General features: G+C 37.9%; 2 protein-coding genes across 2 annotated transcripts in view; both read left to right on the top strand.

Annotated features, from left to right (window-relative positions):
• LOC129365295 (inactive serine protease PAMR1-like) overlaps nt 1-1837 on the top strand; it is a 31184-nt gene extending 29347 nt beyond the window's left edge. Inside the window, exons 13-14 of the mRNA XM_055038428.1 lie at nt 451-809; nt 887-1837. Of these exons, the coding sequence (XP_054894403.1) occupies nt 451-809; nt 887-1456 (929 nt within the window). The 3' untranslated portion in view covers nt 1457-1837. The remainder of the gene's footprint in view (nt 1-450; nt 810-886) is intronic.
• Nucleotides 1838-5164: 3327 nt separating this feature from the next.
• LOC129358314 (excitatory amino acid transporter 2-like) overlaps nt 5165-22872 on the top strand; it is a 35491-nt gene continuing 17783 nt past the window's right edge. Inside the window, exon 1 of the mRNA XM_055027281.1 lies at nt 5165-5609. The gene's annotated coding sequence lies outside the window, so the exon portion shown is untranslated. The remainder of the gene's footprint in view (nt 5610-22872) is intronic.

The following is a 22872-nucleotide window of genomic DNA, read 5'->3' as shown; positions in this document are numbered from 1 at the left end:
GAGAGATGGTGAATACATCAGTCGAAGGATGCTGAAGCTGGAACTGCCAGGCAGGAGACCAAGATTAAGACCAAAGAGGAGATTTATAGATGAAGTGAAAGAGGACATGAAGTGGTGTGATGAGGAAGACAGGGTTAGTTGGAAATAGATGACTCACTTTTACAGGGAAAAGCTGGAAGAAAAAGAAGTCAAACAAGTAGTTAAACATTCAACTTATTTTATTTTTCTGTCTTTTAGATTATTAGTCAGATAAGCAAAAAAATTATTGCCGGCATTTGACATTGCCAACCATAGCACTGGTTTGCTTTTTATCTGTCTTCAAAGGAAATAAAATCATTAAAAGTCTGTAAGTTCTTAATTCAGTCTTTATTTAAGTTTTTTTTTTCTGTATCTTCCTGTTTCGCCTTGATAATAGCTTCACCTCTCATTTTGTTTCTTCCTTTTTGGCAGTCTGTGGGAAACATGTAAACTTTGACCCAGAGAGGCCAGAAGAGGCTCACTGGCCCTGGCTGGCAGCCATATACCGCCGCTCCCTCAAGGAGACCGAGACTAAGGTGACGAAGGCAAGCAACCAGGACGAAACACTGAAGAAAGATGCTGGAGACAGAAGTAGCAACCTAAATCAGGCCTCTGACTGGCAGCTTGTCTGTAGCGGGGCTCTGGTTAACCAAAGGAGTCTGGTAGTTGCAGCTCACTGTGTGACAGAGCTTGGAAAGATGTATCCTGTGGATACAGCCACCATCAAGGTGGTCGTTGGGAAGCACTATCGTAATGACCACAGGGAAAACAAGGGTCCTCAACACCTCAGGGTAAGCTTCTGGAAGTTTTATTTTCCAATTTTGCTGTTCGAGAAACATAATAAAGTTACAAATCTCTTTTTCCTTAGGTGAGCTCCATTGCTGTACATCCAAATTACGATCCTTATATTCTTGACTCTGACATCGCTGTTATCAAGTTATTAGACAAGGCAAGAATTGGAGAAAAGGTCTTGCCGCTCTGCTTGTCAGAGAACGAGGAGGAAGAGGCTACATCAGATCAAGGGCTTGTGACAGGCTGGTCTCCGTTGCAGGATTCTAGTTTGGGCCTTGAGGAAAAGGCAAGGGTTGGGCTGGTTCACCTTGCTGATATTGTCCCATGTGAGCATCAGTATGCTCGTAACGGCATGCCGGTCAGTGTTACAGACAATATGCTATGTGCAAGCCAAAAACCTGACTATGGTCCATCTAACATATGTCCGTCTGACACTGGGGGCATTCTTGTCCTCCCTGCCAACTCTGGGAACCAGGTCAGATATGATTTGAAGTCCTCTCAGATGCAAAAGGACAACAAAGGCTTGTGGAGACTCTTGGGACTGGTGAGCTTTGGCTACGATCAGGGGGAATGTGATCCTGAACTCTACACAGTTTACACACGTGTGGCTAACTTTAAAGACTGGATTGAGAGCAACATCAAATAAAGACCTGGCCTCAGAGTATTCATTCTGTCCAATGTCTAATGCAAAAGGGCATTTTTCAAGTAAATGCAGAAGCAACACTGGACGATATAATGCTTTAAGTGAATTGGGGTGGTAGCAAACATAGGTGTGTTAAGCAGTTACCTCTTCTTCTGAATAGCTCAAAGTTTGGGTGCCTTAGACTAATGTTAAAGACTTGAAAATGACCAGAAAACAATTCAGATGACCATTCTAACTAATAAAGGTTTGGATAGTAATATCTATGAATTCAGTGTTCTGTATAATAACAGATCTAATGGTGCAAAAGATGTATATAATGTATTAAAAGACATAATGTAAAATGTTACATTTTTTTAAATAAAGAAAATAGTGTGTTAAAAGGTATATGTCCTCCTTCTTAAATATCATATGTACATGAAACAGTACTTTACACCTTCAACTTTTTCACATTTCTTTTTTTTTTTTTCACATTGCAACCACAAAACTAAATGCATCACCATCAGTTAATAGAACCAAAAGCATTTAAATCAAAGAAAAAAGATCAAGCCAAAAATAAAATCATGTCATTGGACCAAAAAACACGTTTGAAAGAACTAAAAAATAGTCTGAAGACTCAAAATGTGAAAGCATGATTACAATGTTATAAAGTAGAATTTAGAACCTCCAGTAGCTTCAATATACAATATGTAACTTCAGATAAAGCAATTATTCTTAGAATGGACAAGTCAAACAATAAATAAAATACTCTGAAACTCATAAAAGATAAAAAAAAAATACAGTATTAGAAATTAGAACACTGACTTTGATCCAATGCAGAAATATTTGAGCAAATACTGGCCTATGTCTATATCTTAGAGGATGGATTTGACTATGCACTACTATCACTATCAGTGAAAGACACACTGTCTTCATCTTTTTTTAACAAACGGTTGAGATCACCAAAGTTCTGTGTTTCCCAGAGGATGGTCTCCGTTCACAGGCACTTGTAAACTCACAAGGCTTCATCAATAGACAGAGACAGAAAACACTCAACCATAGTCTGACTGACCTGGTAACGGAGGCGTTGTCTTAGTTTAGACCAGAGTAGTGGTGAGAAAATGCTGCCATGAGAAAGTGGTTAGCACATTGAGAGGCAGTGGGGTACAATTCTGACCCCTGAATCTCACAAGGGGACTCAGTTGATGTCCACAGATTGGTGTCTGCTACCATTTGTACTTTTAGTGTCCTGGGATGAAGAAAATGGATCCTTCTGTTTTGCTGGTAAATTAGACTCATAATGCGACAAAATTGAATTCATTCATAATTGGGAATTTTATTCATTTTTTTAAATAAAATCTGAATACTTGCTTTGAAGGTATAATTTGTTTTTAAGCATCAGTGTTGTCGATGCAGATTTTCAATTCACAAAATACTCAAATAACCAAAGGTTAAAAACAATTTATTGCAGTAGAATAATCTGAGACTGAAACAATTTGTGCAATCCATTGGTGAAGAGTTTGGCCTGCATTTTGTTTAACATTGCTCAGTTCTATAACATCAATGGCCTAAGTTATTACTGTGAATGGCATAAATTGCCACATGTTATCACACTGTCTGAAGATTGCAGACAGTGTGATAAAGGATGACTTTTTCAAATCTTGAGCAAAACCATAGGTAAAGGAATTCTCTTAGTTTTCTTACTGTGCCAGTTTATCTTACATTTTCCAAATAGACTAGCACTCATGCTTTTGAAAAAGTATGAGGCACTCACAAAATTCATATATGTGTGTCACATAATTGTTTTTATTAGACTCCGATACAGACAGTGAGCACACAGGATCAGGAAGGTTAATAGTTTTATTGTGGACAAGTGGCATTTCAGGAAAGAGTAGGTCACTAGTAGGGGAGAGGATCAACACAGGGCCTCTCTCGGAGGGAAGGTGGGTGATTACTAATATTACAGGAGGTTGGATGAAGATTTGCCTGAATAGGTAAGGAGGAAAAGTTTTTTTGTTGTTGTTGATTGTTTTTGGCATAGGAACAATTTAAGTAACTGAATAGCAGACTTTTGGAGGAACATCAGAACAACATCAGCACAGCCAGCCAGAGAACAGAAACCAGGAATCCAGGAGGAGATCTTCATCTGAGAAACTGACAGCAAGGAGGAAAGATAGGGTTCAGGTTATACAAGTTCTAACTTCAGATCCTATTATCACTTGAAGTGAATGGATCATCTGGTCCCTGCCTTGAGGGGAACCACTCCTCTTAGTTCTGCTTCTTATTGTTGCCAGATCAGCTCTAGTGTTGCCCGCCACAATCTGCATAGAGAGAGGTTAGGAGAAACACACCCACCGCTTTCACACAGCTCAGAGAATCCAACATCGAGCGCTTTCACTAAAAGTGTCAACAATGTTTTTGAGCTGATGTTGCAATGCCATAGAAGAAATGCAAAGAAACAGTTTTGAGTAAGCCAATGTGTGTAAATGTATGAAATGCATTTAAAGAAATTGCTTTGCTCAGCAGGCCAACATTAGGCTTCGTGTTAAGCTGTTTGTGCCATTTATTAGATTGTGGTTAAAAAAAAATATCCTGTTGAATGTACTTTCACATATAAATGTCTTTACTGACTTGTTCCATAATGCTGTCTTATATCAAAACTCAAACTCAATTTAACATATTTTTATGTAAAAAACAAACAAACAAACAAGCAATAAAATCACAGGAACACAAAGGGGTACTCTGAGATTTTGAACATTAACAGAAAGGCTCTGAGTCCACACAGGACAGATTGGTGATCACTGTGATTCTATAACAATTCTGCTCTAAAATGCTGGATGATGTATTTGTGGCTGCAATTAGCAGGGCATGCCTCACCTTAACAGCTGCAACCGCTACCTGTTGAGAAATGTCACATTCTTCTCAAGTCTTGTGAGCCAAACACTTGTGTCATTTCTGACAGTTATCAGAAAAGGGTGCTAGATTTTTTAAGAAATATTTAGTCTCATTATCTATTTAGTGAATGAAGTTTAATAACCAATATAATTGTTTGTCGTGTAGAATAGACATATTAACATTTGAGCAAATGTTTAAAACAATAGCAAAATGTATATATATATATATATATAATATATATATATATATATATATATATATATATATATATATATATATATAAATGTCATCTCATATTTCCATCTAACTGAAACAAAAAGTCATAGATTACTGACCCAGTCACTATGTGTTTTGAAAAAGAAACTACAAAAGAAATATTCTGTCAGATTTCTTTTACAAGAGTGATTAGGATAACCATTACTATATAAATGTATTCAACTTAAAGACTATTTAGGATATTTAAAAAAAATGTTCTGGTCATACTTAGTGCAAGATAAGAGTAGTGTATTTAATGACTTTAAACATGAAGGTTTGCCTATTTGTGGGGTTTGCTGTGTATGAATGGGTTGACCATTGGGACATGGTGTACTTTGCTTATTCTAACTGACTACCCACACAAACTCTAGATTTTCTGACACACGTGTGAACAGAACAGGTCTAAAAAAAAAAAACAATGGACAAAAAACATCACTTTCCCTAAAATGTTAAAGCTATGCTTTAGGCAATTAGGATTCCATGTGTGATCAGTTCTGATCACAGACTCTCTGTACTCCACGTGCTTCCCGTCCTGAACAGGTTTCGCATGAACTTTAACACCAAATGGTGTTTGCGTGCGGGTAATAAAAAGAGGTAGAAGAATAAGGAGACAGAGGAAGAGGGAATGCTGGGGTGTCGGCTGCATCTTCGACCAACGGGAGTTGGCATTCCCATGCAGAAGAGACAAAGACGGAGGCGGTGAGGGGGAGGTGTTGAGGAGGAGGTAGACGGAGGGGAGTAAAGTGTCGAAGAGCGAGGTAAAGGCAGAGCTCAGTCAGTGGGAGCATTGAGCTGCAGGAGCTGCTCGGATTTTACTGGCAGAAAAAAAAACAAAACAAAAAAAAAAAAAAAACAGAAGCCCCTCGGTGTGAAGAGCGCTCCTGTCCCGGACCGCTGTGCGCTCTGCAGCTCGTCGTGGCTCACCCAGTCTGAAGCGGATGCGCTGATAGAGCCTGCAGACCAAAAACAACAACAGCAACAAAAAAAAAAAAAAAAAAAAAAAACTTTCTCATTGTGGTTCCCAGCAAAGGTAAGATGCTTTTGTTTGTTTCTTATTTTATCATGCAAACGAGAGAACGCTTTTTACTGGAGATCATCGGGAAAACAATTGTTTTAATCGTGATTTAAGTTGTTTTACAGTTAAACACCAGAAGTTAAATTTTAGCCATTTATTCAGGTGCAAATGGGTAGCATTACTGAAGTTAATATTTTCATTCTGAAATGAGCATGAGATTGAAACGATACATTGACCATTGACTATAGACACAACAAATAAATAGAAACATATTGCAAAGAAAAGTACTACCGAGGTTTGAATAGCCATAATAAGCCATATAAAGAAGTGCAATTATTTCTGTCATAATTTTGAAACTCCAAGAAGAGGTACATGCTGAAATTTAAGCAATCTATGAAAAAAATCAAGTTATGTGCTTTAAAAAGGGACAAAATGTGCATTCCGGTTAAGACTGCAGCCTCTGGTCAACATTAATTGCAACAAGCTCTTTGGGTAATTTTGTAGCTTTTGCTTTTTTAATCATGGTAAAATCTGGTACTTACATATACATTTGCTTAAAAAATGTAAGTAGGCTATCTTTTTGATTGAATTAGCTGTCAACTAGTTGCTTTGAGCTAAATTCTGAATTGATAGTTTTGACATTTTGGCCACTTGATTAACCTATACTTGAAAGACCATAGATTCAGGTGGACTAATCTAAATGTGTGAATTACAATGCAAATATAAAACATTATATTTTGAAAAAAGGTTTTCAATATGCATCTTCTCCTGTACCGTATTTCTAATGCCATCAGGAATTAATACAACTTCCTGTTTTTGCAAATTAATGGCATGATGTAAAGGAATTCCCTTTTTCTGCTGCCTTACATATTTACATCTGAGGAAAAACAAATTTTACTACCATCGCTTCTGTTTGTGCCGTAGTTGAGCCACCCGTCTCCCTAGTCAATCATTGCAGTCCTTTTTCTCTTTCATATTAAAACGCATGCATGCTCAATAAAACATACTCACGGAAACAGGCACTTTTTCAAAGGTACCATCAATGTCACCATGGAAACCAAGTCTCTTGGCACCTTGAGTTGATTGCCTTCTGCATCTTGGCTTGTCTGGAAAGCGTTTCTGGGCAGTCGCTTGCAGACGCTCCTGTGAACTGAGTCTCAGATAAATGATGGATTTCAGTGTACATGTTCCTCTGGTGGTGCAAGCTTCGAAATGTGGTTTGTGTCGCTATTGTCAAGGGAAAATCCTGGCCTTGAAGGGGGATTCTGAACAGTCTATGCAGCTAACACATTTCTTTCCAGAAGCTACTATGTATGTTGCATTTCTAACCTACATGAATGAACAAGGCAGACATTCAAGGCAAGCTCAGACAGCAAAGCATGAGTCACTTGATAGTAAGCGTGTTCTGACACATGCTACAGACATTGACAGCAATCCTATATTTTGTATATTTTCAATATTCATTTTCGCCAGAACCAGGCCCGAAATTGTAGGAGGCCAAAAGGAGCATTTGGACCCCCATTTCCGGTTGAGCCCAACAAGCCACCACACCGTCTTTTTCCCTCCAGCATTTTACACGACATGTTTTAACTCCAACAATAAGTTCAAATTACTATATTCAATGCTTTATGCTTGATAGTTACATCTTTTACATCATACTTATTACCTCTCCAGATAAAGTGCTCATTTATGTCACGTTTTTTTCAATTGTGATTGTAATGGCAGTCAAATTAGATGAATGTTATGAAAATGGCTGGAAAAGTAAGATTGGTTATTTAGAATCAGTTGCAGCATGCAGCACATCTTCCCCCTGCTCAGACACAAATAACATAAATAATCAAATTAACTTTATATCCCTTAAAGTAATTTTTTACCTGTGGGGATTTTTCTGTGTGTTCATTAACATGAACTTTAAGACTGTTACTCTACAGCCACCAGGGGGCATTTACATCAGACTGAACAAGATTTGCCCAGAAAAAAAAAAAAAGAAAAAAAAAAACGACAGACGAAGTTAAGTAGATCAGAGCAAATTATTTTGCGCAAGACTGAAAATGCAATTTCTTTTTCTTGTTTTGTGCTGCAAGTAACAACTGATATTTATGTTGTTGTGACATTTCATAAAATGTTTGAAAATAACTGCTGCAGAAAGTTTACATGAAATAATTAAAAAAACAGGTTAAAATATTGCATGCTCGGGTTCTTTGTTTTATACATTGCTCCTTGAGTAAAGTGTTGTTCCTTGAAAAAAAAAAAAATCCAAAAATAATGTGGAAACACTTCTGAAGTGAGATTATACCAGTGCCAGACGTGTGTGTGTGAGAGTGTGAGAACATCACTATGTGGGAGGGATAAATTAAAATATTAAAATAGGTAAAAGAAAAGAAACAAAACCATGAAATTGTTTTGTTAGTCTTGTGTACATAAATCACAGACTCATAAATCAAGTGATTGAGGGGAAAAAAAAGGGTGCGGTCTGTTCTTCTTGAGGCAATTTGTGTGACTAAATTATCCTGCCTTTGAGCAAATAGCCTGAAAATGGAACATATGTTACCTGCCAGTAAGTGCAGTCAAAGCTCTCTTCTCACTGGTGGGAGTGAGATAGATGGTGGGTACCGAGCTAGGAAACTGGGAGAGAAAAGGACAGTAGAAGTAGGAAAAAAGAGGTGAGGATCCAGGTGACATAGACAGCAGACCCAGCAGGGACACATTCTCGGAGATGTGTGAGTTTGGGCAAGTATACGGATGTGCGTGGCCATTCATGGGGCTTCATTGTGGTCTTGTTGGCAGTCTTTTGTATCCAGTGTTTGAGTAATCCTCCTGGGAACACACAGAAGCTGCCAAAGTACCATCCAGCTCCTCTGTTCACTCTTTGCTTGCTCATCTATCTCTGTCTCTCTTTTTTTCTTCTTTTTTGCTTTCTCAGTATCCTATTATTTAATTCCTTTCTAATTACTTTAATATCATTCAGTTTCACTTGTCTCTTTCCCCTCATCACTGTATTCTGGTTGTGCATCTTCCCAGTGATGAGAAGAGGGTGATTCACACTCTTATGGTCCTGCCTATAGAATCAGCATATCGTTTCTCAGAGAGCTTGAACAGAGTGAGGCCATTCCCATGGACTGACCAAACAAAGAGCCTGCTTCCCTTCACTTCTGTATGACTGCACAGGAACAGACACATAAGCATTCACCAGTGGGGCTGCTGCTGGGCGGCAAAATGATAGATCTCAGCTGGCTGTGGATGAAGCGCCTCTTCAGTTTTGCTATGAGACAGCGGCATAAACCGTGGTCCAAATTATTATGCAAGTGATATTTTCTTAAATAGTCAATGCAAATGATGGTGAGTATAATTTTCAAGTCATGAACTATTACAGTATAAATCAAATTTTACTGAACTAAGCTCCCCATGAGAACAGTATTTTCTTCAAAAATAAAAAACTCAAAATGCACTGTTCCAAATTATTATGCACAGCAAATTTTCTAAACATTTTATGAATTATAAAGAACTGCAAATGATCATTCTTTGTGCAGCATTAAGTGGTCACATGTACTAACATCAAAAGCTATTTGAATCAAAAACATCTTAACAGACCGAGTTACATATTAACATAGGACTCCTTCTTTGATATCACCTGCACAATTCTTGCATCCATTGAACTTGTGAGTTTGTGGATAGTTTCTGCTTAAATTTCTTTGTAGGATGTCAGAAAACCTTCCCAGAGCTGCTGTTTTGATATGAACTGCATTCCACCCTCAGATCTTCAGCTTGATTAAACTCCAAAGATTCTCAATAGGGTTGAGGTTAGAAGAGGATGGTGACCACACCATGAGTTCCTCCCCTTTTATGCCCCTTGCAGCCAATGACACAGTGGTATTCCTTGCAGCATGAGATGGTGCATTGTCATGCATGAAGATGATTTTGCTACTGAGGGTTCGGCTCTTCTTTTTGACCCATGAAAGAAAGTGATCAGTCAGAAAGTCCATATACTTTGCGGAGGTCATTTTCACATCTTCAGGGACTCTGAAGGTGCTGATCAGGTCTTACTCTCTCTCCCCATAATTTTGGCCCAAAAAATAACTCCATTACCTCCTTGCTGAGATCACAGCTGTGTTGGTATATGGTGGCCATCCACCAGCAATCCACGACTGCGTCCATCTGGACCATCCAGATACAGAAGTCATCAGTGAACAAGTCTGTTTAAAATTTAATCTTCATGTATGGCTGGGCCCACTGCGACCATTTCTGCTTGTGAGCTCTGGTCAGGGGTGGCCGAAAAGTAGGTTCATGCAGCACAAGCATCTTGAGGATCCCCCACCTTGAGGTTCCAGAGACATCAGCAGTTTTAAATAACTGTTTGCTTATTTGTAAGGGCATTTTAACAGCTGCTCTCTTAATCCCATGAATTTGTCTAACAGAAACCTTCCTCATTATGCCTTTGTCTGCACAAACCCATCTTTGTTCTGAATCAGCTAGAAATCTCTTCACAGTACGATAAGGCTTCAGTGTTTGTTAAATATTTAATGTTTTCATACCTTGTCATACACTATCTGATGATCTTTTCTCTTTCCCATATTGCTTGCAACCTGTGGCCTGCTTAATGATGTGGAACATCCTTCTGAAGTAGATCTTTAATTGAGCTCACCAGACAAAATCAATTGATTATAATGATTCAAAGAGCCCTGACACACAATACTATTTATAAATTTAATAGCACAATAAAAAAAATCTTTATGACACTTAAATTTGCATAATAATTTGGAACATGGTGTAAACAGTGACTGTGTACTTGGAAAATAAACAAAATAAAAAACAAAAAAAAAAGAAACGAGTATCTGTTGTTTTTAGCCATGCATGTTTGTAGACTTTTTAGGTAAAATATAAATATTTTAGTGAAAAATCATCACATATCAGGGAATAAGGTTTGGAATTTTTTTTTAGTGTGGGGTAAAAACAAAGTCTCTGTCATATGATATCATTTATGTGTTTCATATTCCTAGTCTTTCTGGAATAGTGGAATTCTGAAATCATAGGTTTAGATTGTTGATGCATACCTCAACAGACTCCTGCAGGATATACAAGATGTCTTTTGTCTCTCAGGGTAGACACAGGTGAAGAATACCACCCTAATAATAATAGCCTACAAGTTTTTCAAAAAGGTAGTGGATGCAATAGAAGGCCAACACATGTTGAAACAAATTATAGTATGTATGACCAAATTAGTGCTTTGATTTTATTAACATGTTTTTTTTTTATTTACCAGAACTAATATCAAGCCAGATTCCTGACTGGAATCTGGTTTGGAGACTGCAACAGATTAGGGGGCTGACAGAGACAAATTATCATCACCAGAGATAAATGATCCAAGTAAAATTAGAAACGTGAAATATGGCAAATATATGAAGTGTCTAATTTCTGCATTGCCAATGTATTTTTAAATTGATTATTAAGTATAAATAATGGTCATCATGCCATTTTTTAAAATTAAATGTAAACAAAAGACAAGACAATTGTTTTCTCTGGAGAGGCTTTTGTCTCATTTCTTATTAATATCAAACTTCTAAACTAGATACAAAGAATTGTAAATGTGTATCTACCAGAGGTGTAAATAATTGAGATGATGATTTTTTCAAGTACTGAAAAAAAGTTATGCAGAGGTTTTTTTAGATAGGTGTAGTAGTTTTAGATCTAACAGGAATTATGGAATTCTGTGATTAATCCTCATTTGTGCATTGAATGATATGCTTATAACTGTTATCAGATGTCTGTGCTGCAGCAAAGTACAAGCTGTTGGATGATACAAAGGTTTGGACTTGAAGTTAGCGTTCTGTATCAGTAAGCCTGCCATATTTTTCCTCTCTCATATTCAGTCGTGGTCGTCTATGTGTACTATATTTATAGCATATACAGTGCGACAAATAAACCTTACTGGAATTTATCAAGACAACAAATCAAAATTCTTATCATGAATTACATTATTGATTTTTTTTTTTTTTTACAATAAATATTACTATGAAAAAAACCAACCCTAATGCAGCTGTTCTTGTTGTCGTTGTTGTTAGTTTTTTGTTTCTCAAGTGCAATTTTCGCTTTGGTGTGTAAACAGACAAAATAGTGGGAACTCCTGGTGTTCATGCTTAGGAACAAAAACAAATCTGATTTTTCACTATTTGATGTTAATCGCTGATCAAAACTGCTCATGGGAAAACTCATTGAATTAGGTAATTTCCCCTTTTTATGGCTTTACATAAGTAGAGTTACTGTTCAGAATTGGTATCATTTGAATTTACACACAGGGGGAGTCTTAAAGGGGTAGAGTCAGCATTTATTGATATTCTGATTATGTTATCCCATACACCATTGCTGTTCTCCTCTGAAATCCCCAAACCTCCCACATCCTTTGGCACCTGCTGCATTGGAATTCAGGTCAGCAGGGGGGTGTCACGAAATTGCTCACAGAGTGATTGGTAAGCCGTAGAGGAGGCAGAACGGAAAGAGGGTGGAGGACGGGGGTCTCATATTTGTTTTTCCCCTCTGTTACTAAAGGCCATGCCACTGTAAATAATCAGCCCATTGTGCAGCAACAAAGGAATTATAATGAAAGCACATGAAGAGATTTGTTTGAAACAAAATGGTTCATCTGAACAGTTGTCACAAGATTCAGTCTGACAGATTCACACTGGTTAGCAGAGAGAGCTGCCTTTAGTGTATGCCAGGGAACTGTGCACTTTAAACATGTTGTCCAAACTGAGAATGAGAAAGATGATGAACAACCTTCCTTTGATCCTAGAAACAGAGGTAAGCTGTGAATAGGGGTCTGTTTTGCAGAATCAAAACCCATAATAACATTTGAAACAGAGAAACAGGTTCTGCCTTTCACTGTTTGCATCCATGTTTTCTTTCTAAAGATATTTAGAGAATTTCATTTTATTCAGTATAGAGCAATAGTAAGTCAAGGGGAGAAATATCAAAATCCTTTACAGGAAATGAAGAAAAATGTGATAAAGCCAAGAAATACATTAAAGGAATAGCAAAATTAAAGCATAACACTGAAAAAAAAAGTTAAATCCAAATTGACACATTTTGACAGCTTAGACATGATTGAAAACTAACAAAATAATAGTTGGCCTGTATGGAAAGGTTTTACTAAAGATTTTGTAGTCTTGGTTCTTCCAGAGCTGAGCAGCATATAAACTAAAACATCAAAACTAGCTACTCTATGCCCTGCTTTGACAGGAAACATTCAAATGGTGTAAGTATTGAGACTTGAGGAACCACTAGTGAGATCATGTTCATTCAGATTTCTGCTAATTAGCACAAAGTTGTCACTGTCATTAAAATCTGAGTACATCTAGCACAATACTAGCACTTTCAATATTCCATCCTGTCAATCAGTATGTTACAATCAGCTGTATCAGCACTGTATTTACCCTGTATTTATTAGGCATCCAGATTAAAATCTACACGTATGAATATTGATATGACAAAGTGTCTATCACTGTATGTTTCTTATCAGTTCTTCTGGTGTACTAGGAACTCTGTGTGGGAAAAAAAAGTGCGTTAATGAAGATGACAACTCTTCCATCACCACCACCAAGTTTTGTTGCTCTCCACACTCCCTCTTCCTTGCAGTCTCACCCTTCTTCTTTTCCATTTCTCCCCTTTTTTTCCTTTTCCACAAATCCTCAATTAAGTGCGCAATGGGCTTCAGAAGCAGGTCTGTGTGCATCTTTTGTTCAGACTTGGGGAATCGACAGGCATTAATGTTCCTCTTAAGTATGTAAATAGCCTGAGCTGTGGGAGAGCAAGGCAGAGTTGTCAATTGCCCGCTTAATCTCAGAGAGCTCCATCACTTTCAGACATTTTAGGAAGCCCACATGGAACCTGCATGAGAACTTCAGCTCCAAACTCAATGGCCACATAAGAAGTAGTAAGATTCAGCAGCGTTCTTCTCCCTCTCCCACTGTTTCTCTGGCCTGCTATGTCCATCATCCTCATCCACCACTTCTCCACAAAAAACCCCCAAAAAACACTGGCCTTCACTCCTTCTACTCACATAGACCCCTGACCAATCCGCCCTTTCCGTGAGTGCTGCTCCCCTCCGATCAGCCTATCCCATTCTGACAAGCTCCAGTTGATAGACCCTGAACTGTAGATCTGTTTACCTCACACACTTGTCCAGTGGAACACACAACAGTGCTGTTCACTGCCCGTTTGTCAGTCCTCTTTTCAGAAGTAAAAGAGGAGAAGAGAGGAGGGGTAGTTGCAAAAACAAAAAAACCGAGGAAACAATTAAGTTTTCCCTCCTCCCTATGAACCCCATGTTAGCAGTTTCCCAGCTCTGGATTCTGTGAACCAACTTGGAGTCCAGTAAAGTGGCCCATTATTCTGGCAGAGCTGGCGTGTTCCAAGAGCGGCTTGCCTCAATGGGTGATGAACACAGAGAGGGGTTTGTTAGAGGGTTTTGGCTCAGCACATAATTCACTGGTTAATTGGGAACTCTATCTATCTATCTATCTATCTATCTATCTATCTATCTATCTATCTATCTATCTATCTATCTATCTATCTATCTATCTATCTATCTATCTATCTATCTATCATCTATCTATCTATCTATCTATCTATCTATCTATCTATCTATCTATCTATCTATCTATCTATCTATCTATCTATCTATCTATCTATCTATCTATCTATCTATCTATCTATCTATCTATCTATCTATCTATCTATCTATCTATCTATCTATCTATCTATCTATCTATCTATCTATCTATCTATCTATCTATCTATCTATCTATCTATCTATCTATCTATCTATCTATCTATCTATCTGTCTGTCTGTCTGTCTGTCTGTCTGTCTGTCTACCATCCATCCATCCATCCATCCATCCATCCATCCATCCATCCATCCATCCATCCATCCATCCATCCATCCATCCATCCATCCATCTGATTGACATATATGAATATTCAGTGATTCAAACTGTATTTCTGTCTTGTCTGAAGATTAAAGTATAACTGGGATTTGAAGAAATTTGTTGGCCTGAAATCTCAGCTAAAGCTGACATCAGCCTCTTTTGAAAAGAATTAAGACGTTCAAGCTCAAGGGATCTCCCTGTGGCTGGGATCAAACGATGGCAGCATGTGGAACATATTCTTGTTGAGAACAGCTTGATGTTGATTGTGGCTGCCTGTATCAAATCATCATAAAACAGTAGAAAAGCCGATGAGAGCATGAAAAAAATCAATGAACTGAGGTACAACAGAGGTTCCCTTTCTGCATTCATGAAGATTTTGCAAAGTATGTCGTATTACTAGCAAACATTGCTTTGGTTGCTTGTGGGCAAATGTGATGTGATCCCTGTAGGAAAGTCTCCCTGCATTGTGTCTGTGTTATTCTAAGGGTTCAAGTGCTTGGAAGCAGGTCCAGACATGACCAGACAGCCCCTTGTTGAAAATCTTATGTCTGTCAAACATGCAAACAAGAGGACTTATTGAGGTGCTGCAGCATGGAAATAACATGTTAAGCAGATATTTATATAAGAGGGGATAAAAGATCAGACAAAACAAGTAAAAAGAGTGATGTAACCCGTAAGGCCCATATTGTAGAGCCACTGAAAGAGATAGATTGGTCAGTTATACTTTCATATTTCCAGCTTTTGGTTAACATTAATGATGTAAGATTATCTTCATCAGAATACGAAAAATAGAAAATCATATAACTGGGAAATAAATTTGACAGATAGCCTTAAAAATTAGTGTCTATGAACTATAACACAGGCTACAATCTTGTAGTTGGATGTGGAAGTTAACCAAAGAGTATATTTGACCACTAAGGACTGTATCAATATGTTCTACTGAAAGGTAAAGTATTTATATTAGTTATGCTTTTTTGCCCATTGGTTTCCTGTGCAATTCTTCTCTAGAAAATTCTCACTTAAAGCACAGCCTGGGCTTCCTTCCCTTTGCTTGGATTCTCTTTGGTAGATATTCTACCGGGTCAATCAGCAGACAGAATGATCAGTTTTGTTTGTTGTGACTACCTGATTGTGTAAGCAGTCACAGACAATGTTGATTTTCTGTGCTGTTGTAGAATTGTAGTCTGCTTGTAATTTTAGCAATGGAATCAGACGAAGTTAACAAAGCTGTTCGGTCTGTGTTGGCCACACTTCACATATTTAATTAACAATAATAGCCACCTTGTTTGGATTGGCACTTATGTCTTTGAGGTTGATTTTTTACAGCGCAGGCGACTTACAGTAAGCATTCATAGCGTTGAACTGGCGTACTACATATGTCGTGGACAAACGTTAGTCAATTGGTAAAATGTAAAACTTCAACACACTCTACACCTCCAGGAAGTAAATGTGTATCAATTGTCAAGAGCCTATAGCCTCTGTATAAGACAGTAGCATAGGACCAGTGGCTGCATTTTATCGGCTGCTATACTCTTAAAACCTAAACATCACTATGTGCTACAGTTAGTGGCTGATCATTGGTCCAGCAATGATCAGAAACCTATTTTTGTTGCATAAATGTCAGAGGTGTGTACACATCTCTCCTACACATAGGTGTGTAGGAGAGAGTTCATTAGGTTTAATTTGCGGATGTAATGAGCTGCGTGTGCGTTTGCAGGAATGGCCTTTAGTCAAAACTGTGGGGGGTGTGAGGAGAGCAGGCCATGGTGACTGCTTCTCGCTGTGCTCAGCGCCTTATGGCTCTGTTGTTTAATTAGAAAGAAATCATCCAACCTATTTCACTCCACCTATAAGCACCGCTCAGGGTAAATGCAATGTGTCTTGTCCACCTTCAATAGCATCAGACTTAGGATCCCAGATGAGAATGTTGCATTGCATATGTGTGTGTGTGTGAATTTGCATTCACATTTATGGGAAAGATTAATTATCTTCATGCATTTAAATCTGAGAGTGTTGAATCTGATTTGTACAAAACAAGATTTATGAAGTAATTGCATTACACTGCGCCACTACAACTAACCTGGCAAGTTCAAATACAACCTCCTTATCTAACCTTCCCCACATGTTTCTTTAGGTTGCATCTCCATTCATTTGTCTACACTAGCTAAGCAAACTGTCTTTATTGTACCCCTTTTTTCATCAACCCAGCTCCACACACAAACACTATCACTTATCTTTGTTTGCACTGCATTGTTATTGTTATTGTATTCCTGTCATTCCCTGACAGGGAATGACAGGAATGACAGAGGGGTGTGGTGTTCTTGCCTTGCTGACTGATTTAATGAGCTCCTGTGGGGATCAGGCCAAAGCCATCAGAAGCGGTGTGCTTCTGATGGCTTTGGCTGTTAAACACAGGCAGGTTTTGTTAAGCACAGGCAGGTTTGCTTGTGATAGTTTAATGACTCAGTTCATAAACTGCAAGTTTAGGCAGGTGTAGAAAGAGATCCTTTAACATTATAGGAAATCGCAAGTTAGTGTACTGTGTGATTTTGTTTTTCTCTGCCTCTCAGCGTTTGTGTGGAAGTGGCAGGGCAGGAAGATTGCACTTAGATCCAAGCAGCAATAAAATTCTTTTAGCTTCTGCTTAGAAGGACCCAGATGATGGGCATCACAGATACATCTCTTTAAAAGCACAGAGAGGACAGGGTTAAAGTTATAAATACTGAAGCAGGGCACATAAATGTCAGATGTTTAAGAAAAATGTGAAACAGTTGCTGCTGACCTGACCTTCAACAGTGAAGCTGAATTATTTTCTGAGATACATGCCATTAAAGATGAGTCTATCTCAGATTAAGAGCAGCCCCCTGACAACGGCTTGTCATCATACACTGATGGGGCAAAATTACAGTGGGACTGGTAGCATCTGATAGACTGACAGACCCTCTGTCATAATTTTCTCTTTATGAACATACAAAACTTTGCTGGATGAGATTTTTCTGTGCAAAATTCTCAGTAGATTAAAATCATCTTTGGATCGTTAAATATTGTGATAAAAATTGAAAATGTTTTAAAGGAGAGTTTCTACAAAGTTTCAGCTGCAGTCGCTCGTCAGTGGAGGTCTGGGCTGGTGTGGGATTCTCAATGTGCAGTAACCTTGAGTTAATGACCACATATATACAAGATGATTCTTTTTTTACTGTCATTTTACTCTGAAATGTCTGATGTGGTTGAATGATTTAACTACATCATGCCTATTTGTATTTATTGCTATTGGAAATATCGCCAAACATTGACATTTTTGTGTTTTCTATGTAGAAAATGCATGTTTCATTTAACTAGAGAAAGCTCCATTCACTCCGGCTGCATTTATCACCTTTTCTGTGTCTCAATAAACTGACATTTAAATCATGGGAATAATTTGAAATAAAACTTTTGCAGTTTTAAATTGTCAATTTTTATAAGTCATTTGGATATCTTGGTACGTGGCCTATCACTTGTACTGCCATAACAAAAATCCACTCATGCCATCACACATGTGGGATAAAAATAATAGAAGGTTCAAATACAATGTTTACAAGGCAGCATAAAAAGAAACAATTTAAAAAATGCAAATGTCTAATATGAGAAGTTATGTCATAGCAGAGCAGTGAGAGCAAATGCCAACATACAATCTTCTTTCGCTAAAAGCAGCTTAGTCTGTGCTTAAGTCAGAGCTACCCATGATGATATGAATCAAAACAAAAAATAAGGATTTTTTTCCACTACAAAGAAGAGAACAGGTACTATAGCTCTGTAGTCCTGTCAAAAATTAATTGTATTCTTCTACCTTTTTTTTGGGAGGGGGACACATTTCCATCAGTGTAATTTTAATTCAATTGAATTCAGTTCATTTATAGAATGCCAGTTTACAATAACTATCTTCTCAAAGCTCTTAACAAAGAAGTCATTTTACTTATGTCACACATACATTTCAATTTATCCTGGTTATCAAACAGTAGGAGACTGAGACGACATGAAAAGAAACAGAAAAGCTAATTTAGGAGTGCTTTCTTTCTTATCTTAATAAAAAGTAAAAAGATAAAGCAAGAGTTTTTTGCCAGCTCTTTCTCAGCCAGTAGCTTCTCCAACAAGGCATTACAGTCAAACAGAATGCCAGTTCAGGTGCAGCTTCTCTGGAGAGAAAAATAACTGAGAGAAAACATAATGTTAGAAGTTAAAGTAAAAGCAAAAACAGCAAATTGAAAAATAGTAGAAGAACGAAGTAGAAAAGTAAAGTGGTCAGTCTGTCCTGCATCTTAAGCCTATAGCAGCGTGAAATAGCTCAGGATAACCTAACTCTTTAAGAACAAGTCATGCAGGAGGCATTACGGACTGAATTTAGTATACAGTTTTGAATGCAAATAACTTCAGTATACAAAACACACTTTTTGAATAGCAATAAAAGCTCTCTGAACTATGAGAAAAATAATTTCCCCTTAGCTTTTTGTGCCACCCTTGGCAGTAACAACTGTGCTGCCAAGAATTGGCAAACCTTTTTGTCATCTTGCAGGGTTTCAAGTATTTTTGGGATTCATGCATTTCAATCAAATTGTTTAGTCTGAACTTTGATGAAACCATTTTCTTCTTCTTTTTGATGAAACGTAATGCTAGTTTTATACCACATACAGTGACTCTCTTAACTCTTTTAACTTTCTTAACTTTTAACTCTCTTGAAACTTTCCAAAAAGTTTCAACATTGTTTTGTCATTTAATAAAATTATTTCCCAAAAGTTTTGGTTGTATTTTGGAAAAAGGGAGATAGTTTTGGATTTTTTGGGGGCCATTACTGGTCTTTACCTAATCTTTTTTATTATTGTTGAATTATGGCCATAACTGAGACAAGTAAACCTGCAGTGATTTAGATGTTGTTCAATGTTCTATTTTGACATTCTTTTGGTAAGCTGGTCTCTCCTGTGGAGGTTCACCACTGTTCCAATGCTGTATATTCAATTCAATAGAGTCCCAAAACTACAGCTTTGGCTTTGAAATTTATTATGTAAAGTAATTTATGACAATGACTTTGTTTTTATACTTTGTTTTGAGACGTAGTCCATTAATAGTGATAACTGGTACATTTCAGCCCAGCATTCCGGAGATAATCCAAGATTTAGAGGTGTAAGTGGAGGGTGTGACTTTACTTTTTCATACAGGGCTAGGGATGATTTGATGCTATCCAGACCATCAAATGATAATGATTTGAATAACATTATCATTTGAAAATAGAATTTTGCATTTACTCACACTATATCTGATTTTAAAATGTGTTGGGTGATATTAAAATCACCCAATAAAAAGGGAGTATTAATAGAAGGACAAATGTTAAACACACAAAAGGGAATACTCAGGTTACAGCTGATTTTAGTAATGAAAAAAAAAAATAAATAAATCAATAAATAAAAAATCTCATATAACCTTCCAATTAAATTGGGATCCCAAGTAAATAAAATGTGCAATATTTCACCTTTTTTCCAAATCAGAGAGCTTACATAGTCTTGAAATCTCTCAGACCATGGTGCTTAACACTGAGTCAGTTGTAAATAGTATATTATATTTTCCAAACATTTATTGAAATGAAAAATGAAACATTTTGATATACTTCATAACATAGCAAGATTTGTACATGTTAAAAAATTTTTATACTTGCAATATTTAACCCAAGATTTCCTTAAAGTACTCAGGAACAAAGGGTAGCAGTGAGAGAATCATTTCAATCCAACAGTTTGTCCATGCTTTAGGATGGAAAATGGTTGTGTTCAACGTAGTGTTTGAGTGTGTCAAATTATGTTCACAACACTTTTGTTTATTGTTTGAACTTGGTCTAACAACAATGTGTTAATATTGACTGATAGAAAATCAGTCTGAAAGGAGCTTTACTTAGTATGCAGATTTGATCAGATTTTTAATCTTTATTGAAGGTCCACTTGGATTCGATTCAAGAGAGCTTCCGTCTTTCAGTTTTAGAACCATCTGTTGTAAATTTGAGATTAATATTTTGCTTCGGGTGAATTTACATGCAGAAACAAGTTTATAGAAGGAAACATTGAGGTCTAACCCTGATGATTAAAACATATTTTCAAAAATGATAAGGAAATATGAAGAAAGGACAGTGGAGACTTTGACAGGGTATTCATTGTTAAAACCACTTCCTTCCCAGTGGAACATTTTTTGTATATGCAGTGGAAATGCCTTTTTTTCAATCAATGTACTCATCCTAGCAATTATCTAGAGATACGTAATTGAGTGAAGGAGTAACAAAGCTTCTCTTTCCTGTGGGTGCTGGAATGTTTCTTCTACTTTACATGCACCTCGCAACCTGAAGGGTTTGCTGAGAGATCCCTTTTGGGAGGGACCTGGTAGGGGATTCAGAGCTTCTGGACATCCAGAATGTGTGAGCCTATCTCTCTCCCCACTGTATTCCAAGTGGTTGTGAGGCCCAGGAGTTGGGTGGTTGGTTCGGGTAGAAGGGGGATATATCCGGAAACTGGCCTAGATCCAGTTGTCTTTGCCTCACAGTATATTGTGATACACAAATCATGAGACTGAACACTGGGCCACTCGAAAGGCCAGTGGGAAACTGGCATATCTGATTTACATGTATGTCTATGCTATAAAACCTGAATTATGCAGGTTTTATAACCGCAAAACCAGTCACTTCATAGTCATTGCATAACCACCTGTTGCACCAATGGTGGAGTAAATAATACAAGTAATTCATTTAAAATTACTTGTATTTTAAATGATGTTCTGCTTGCAAATGTTCTTTCAATCCAAATAATAAAATGGTTTTATATGAATTTTACAGAGAAACTTATAAGCTGAGGAGAAGATAATGAGTGTCTGTTCGATCAGTCACTCGGGTCGTATAGCATCTATAAGTAGTTTTTAATCAGGCTGTGTTTGTGTGCTGGATTTGTGTGACTAAAAGCTTCCTCTTTTCCCCTCATCCCCTTCCCACTAAGTCACAGAGTGTTGCTAGGACAACCCCTTGTGGTCCCTACTGCATCGCAGTGGTCCTCAATGCCAGCACTCAGGGAACCTCCTCGCATTGGGAAGGCTGCATAAAATTGGGATAATCGGCGTCGATTATGGGAGACAATGGGCTGCTGCTTCTCAAAGATTCATTCATCCTGGAAAAGAGGCTGTGGAGAGAGGGGGAACAGAGAATGGGGCGCCTTAGTCCCTCCGCTGCTCTCCCACGGTGGGCACAGGCATGACATCAGTGGCCTGAAAGAACTGGCATTCTGGACATGTCCATTGCTCCCCCCTTCCTCACTATAACCTTGCGCTCCCTCCAACCCGAGCCCAACCTCCCGCCTTTTCTTGCCGCTGCCAGTTTGGATGGAGCGCTTGGCCAGGCAAGTAGGGGCCACCGCTGCTGTTTGCGTGTGAAACAAAGCCCTTCAGAGGGAGAGGGAGGAAGCAGAGAGCTTCACATGGTACCAGCCAAAAGCAGGGATGGCTGCCTCCGCCTTCCCCATCTCAGGCCCCTCTTTTGGCTGATAGATGCTGGTGTGACCCCAGTACCCCCTCTTTTCCTGCTCTAACGTCCCTCTTTCTTTCTCCTGTAACCCCTTCTTGTCTGTCCCATCCTTTTGCTGTCATATCACAAACTTGCCTTATGTCCATTCATTAGAATGATCATTGCATGTCAAAGGATTTAGGTTGAGTGATTTCTCATGACACAGCCTTTGCAAAAATAAGGATGACATTCCTCTGGCTTTTGTTGTGAGATTGGTCATTTGTTTTCAAGAGGAAATAGCTTTCCAACACATTTCCCTAATTAGAATGATGCGATGCTGCTCCACATGGTGTGAAGTCCCATGCTGCTGAAAGACTAAAGCAAAGTCAGCGTGACACCATCCTCACAAGAATCATACGTCATTTGTGCTTTGCATTCCACCAAAGTACAGGAGTTTTATGCATTAGTAGAATTACATAAATCTTTATGACTGACTTCAGCATAAAAAAATTGGTTGTGTATGCATGTATGCAGTCTGTGCTTCAAAATCCTCTCTAATGTCATTGAGTGTTGTCCATCAAGACCTTAAAGAGAAAAAAAGAAATTAAATCCTCCATTCACCATTTATTAACTTCTCAGCAAAATCATCCCTGACAAAGCACTACTGACCATAGCATGCTATTAGCAGGAATCCTCATCCTCATCCTCTGCAGACTTTCTAATGCTATCCACGGAGCTGAAAGAGTTTGGAAATATAGTCGGATGTTGGATTACAGAATCCAGGGAGTGCAGGATTTCTAACCGATTTGACAATTAAGCTCATATACTGTCCCCTCCCTCCACTTGTACTTTTGGTTAT

This window comes from Poeciliopsis prolifica, unplaced genomic scaffold (genome assembly GCF_027474105.1).
Source record: "Poeciliopsis prolifica strain line A6 unplaced genomic scaffold, Auburn_PproV2 SCAFFOLD001, whole genome shotgun sequence".
Lineage (NCBI taxonomy): Eukaryota > Metazoa > Chordata > Actinopteri > Cyprinodontiformes > Poeciliidae > Poeciliopsis > Poeciliopsis prolifica.
Note: the sequence above shows the minus strand (reverse complement) of the source record. Positions and strands in the feature narration are given on the sequence as shown.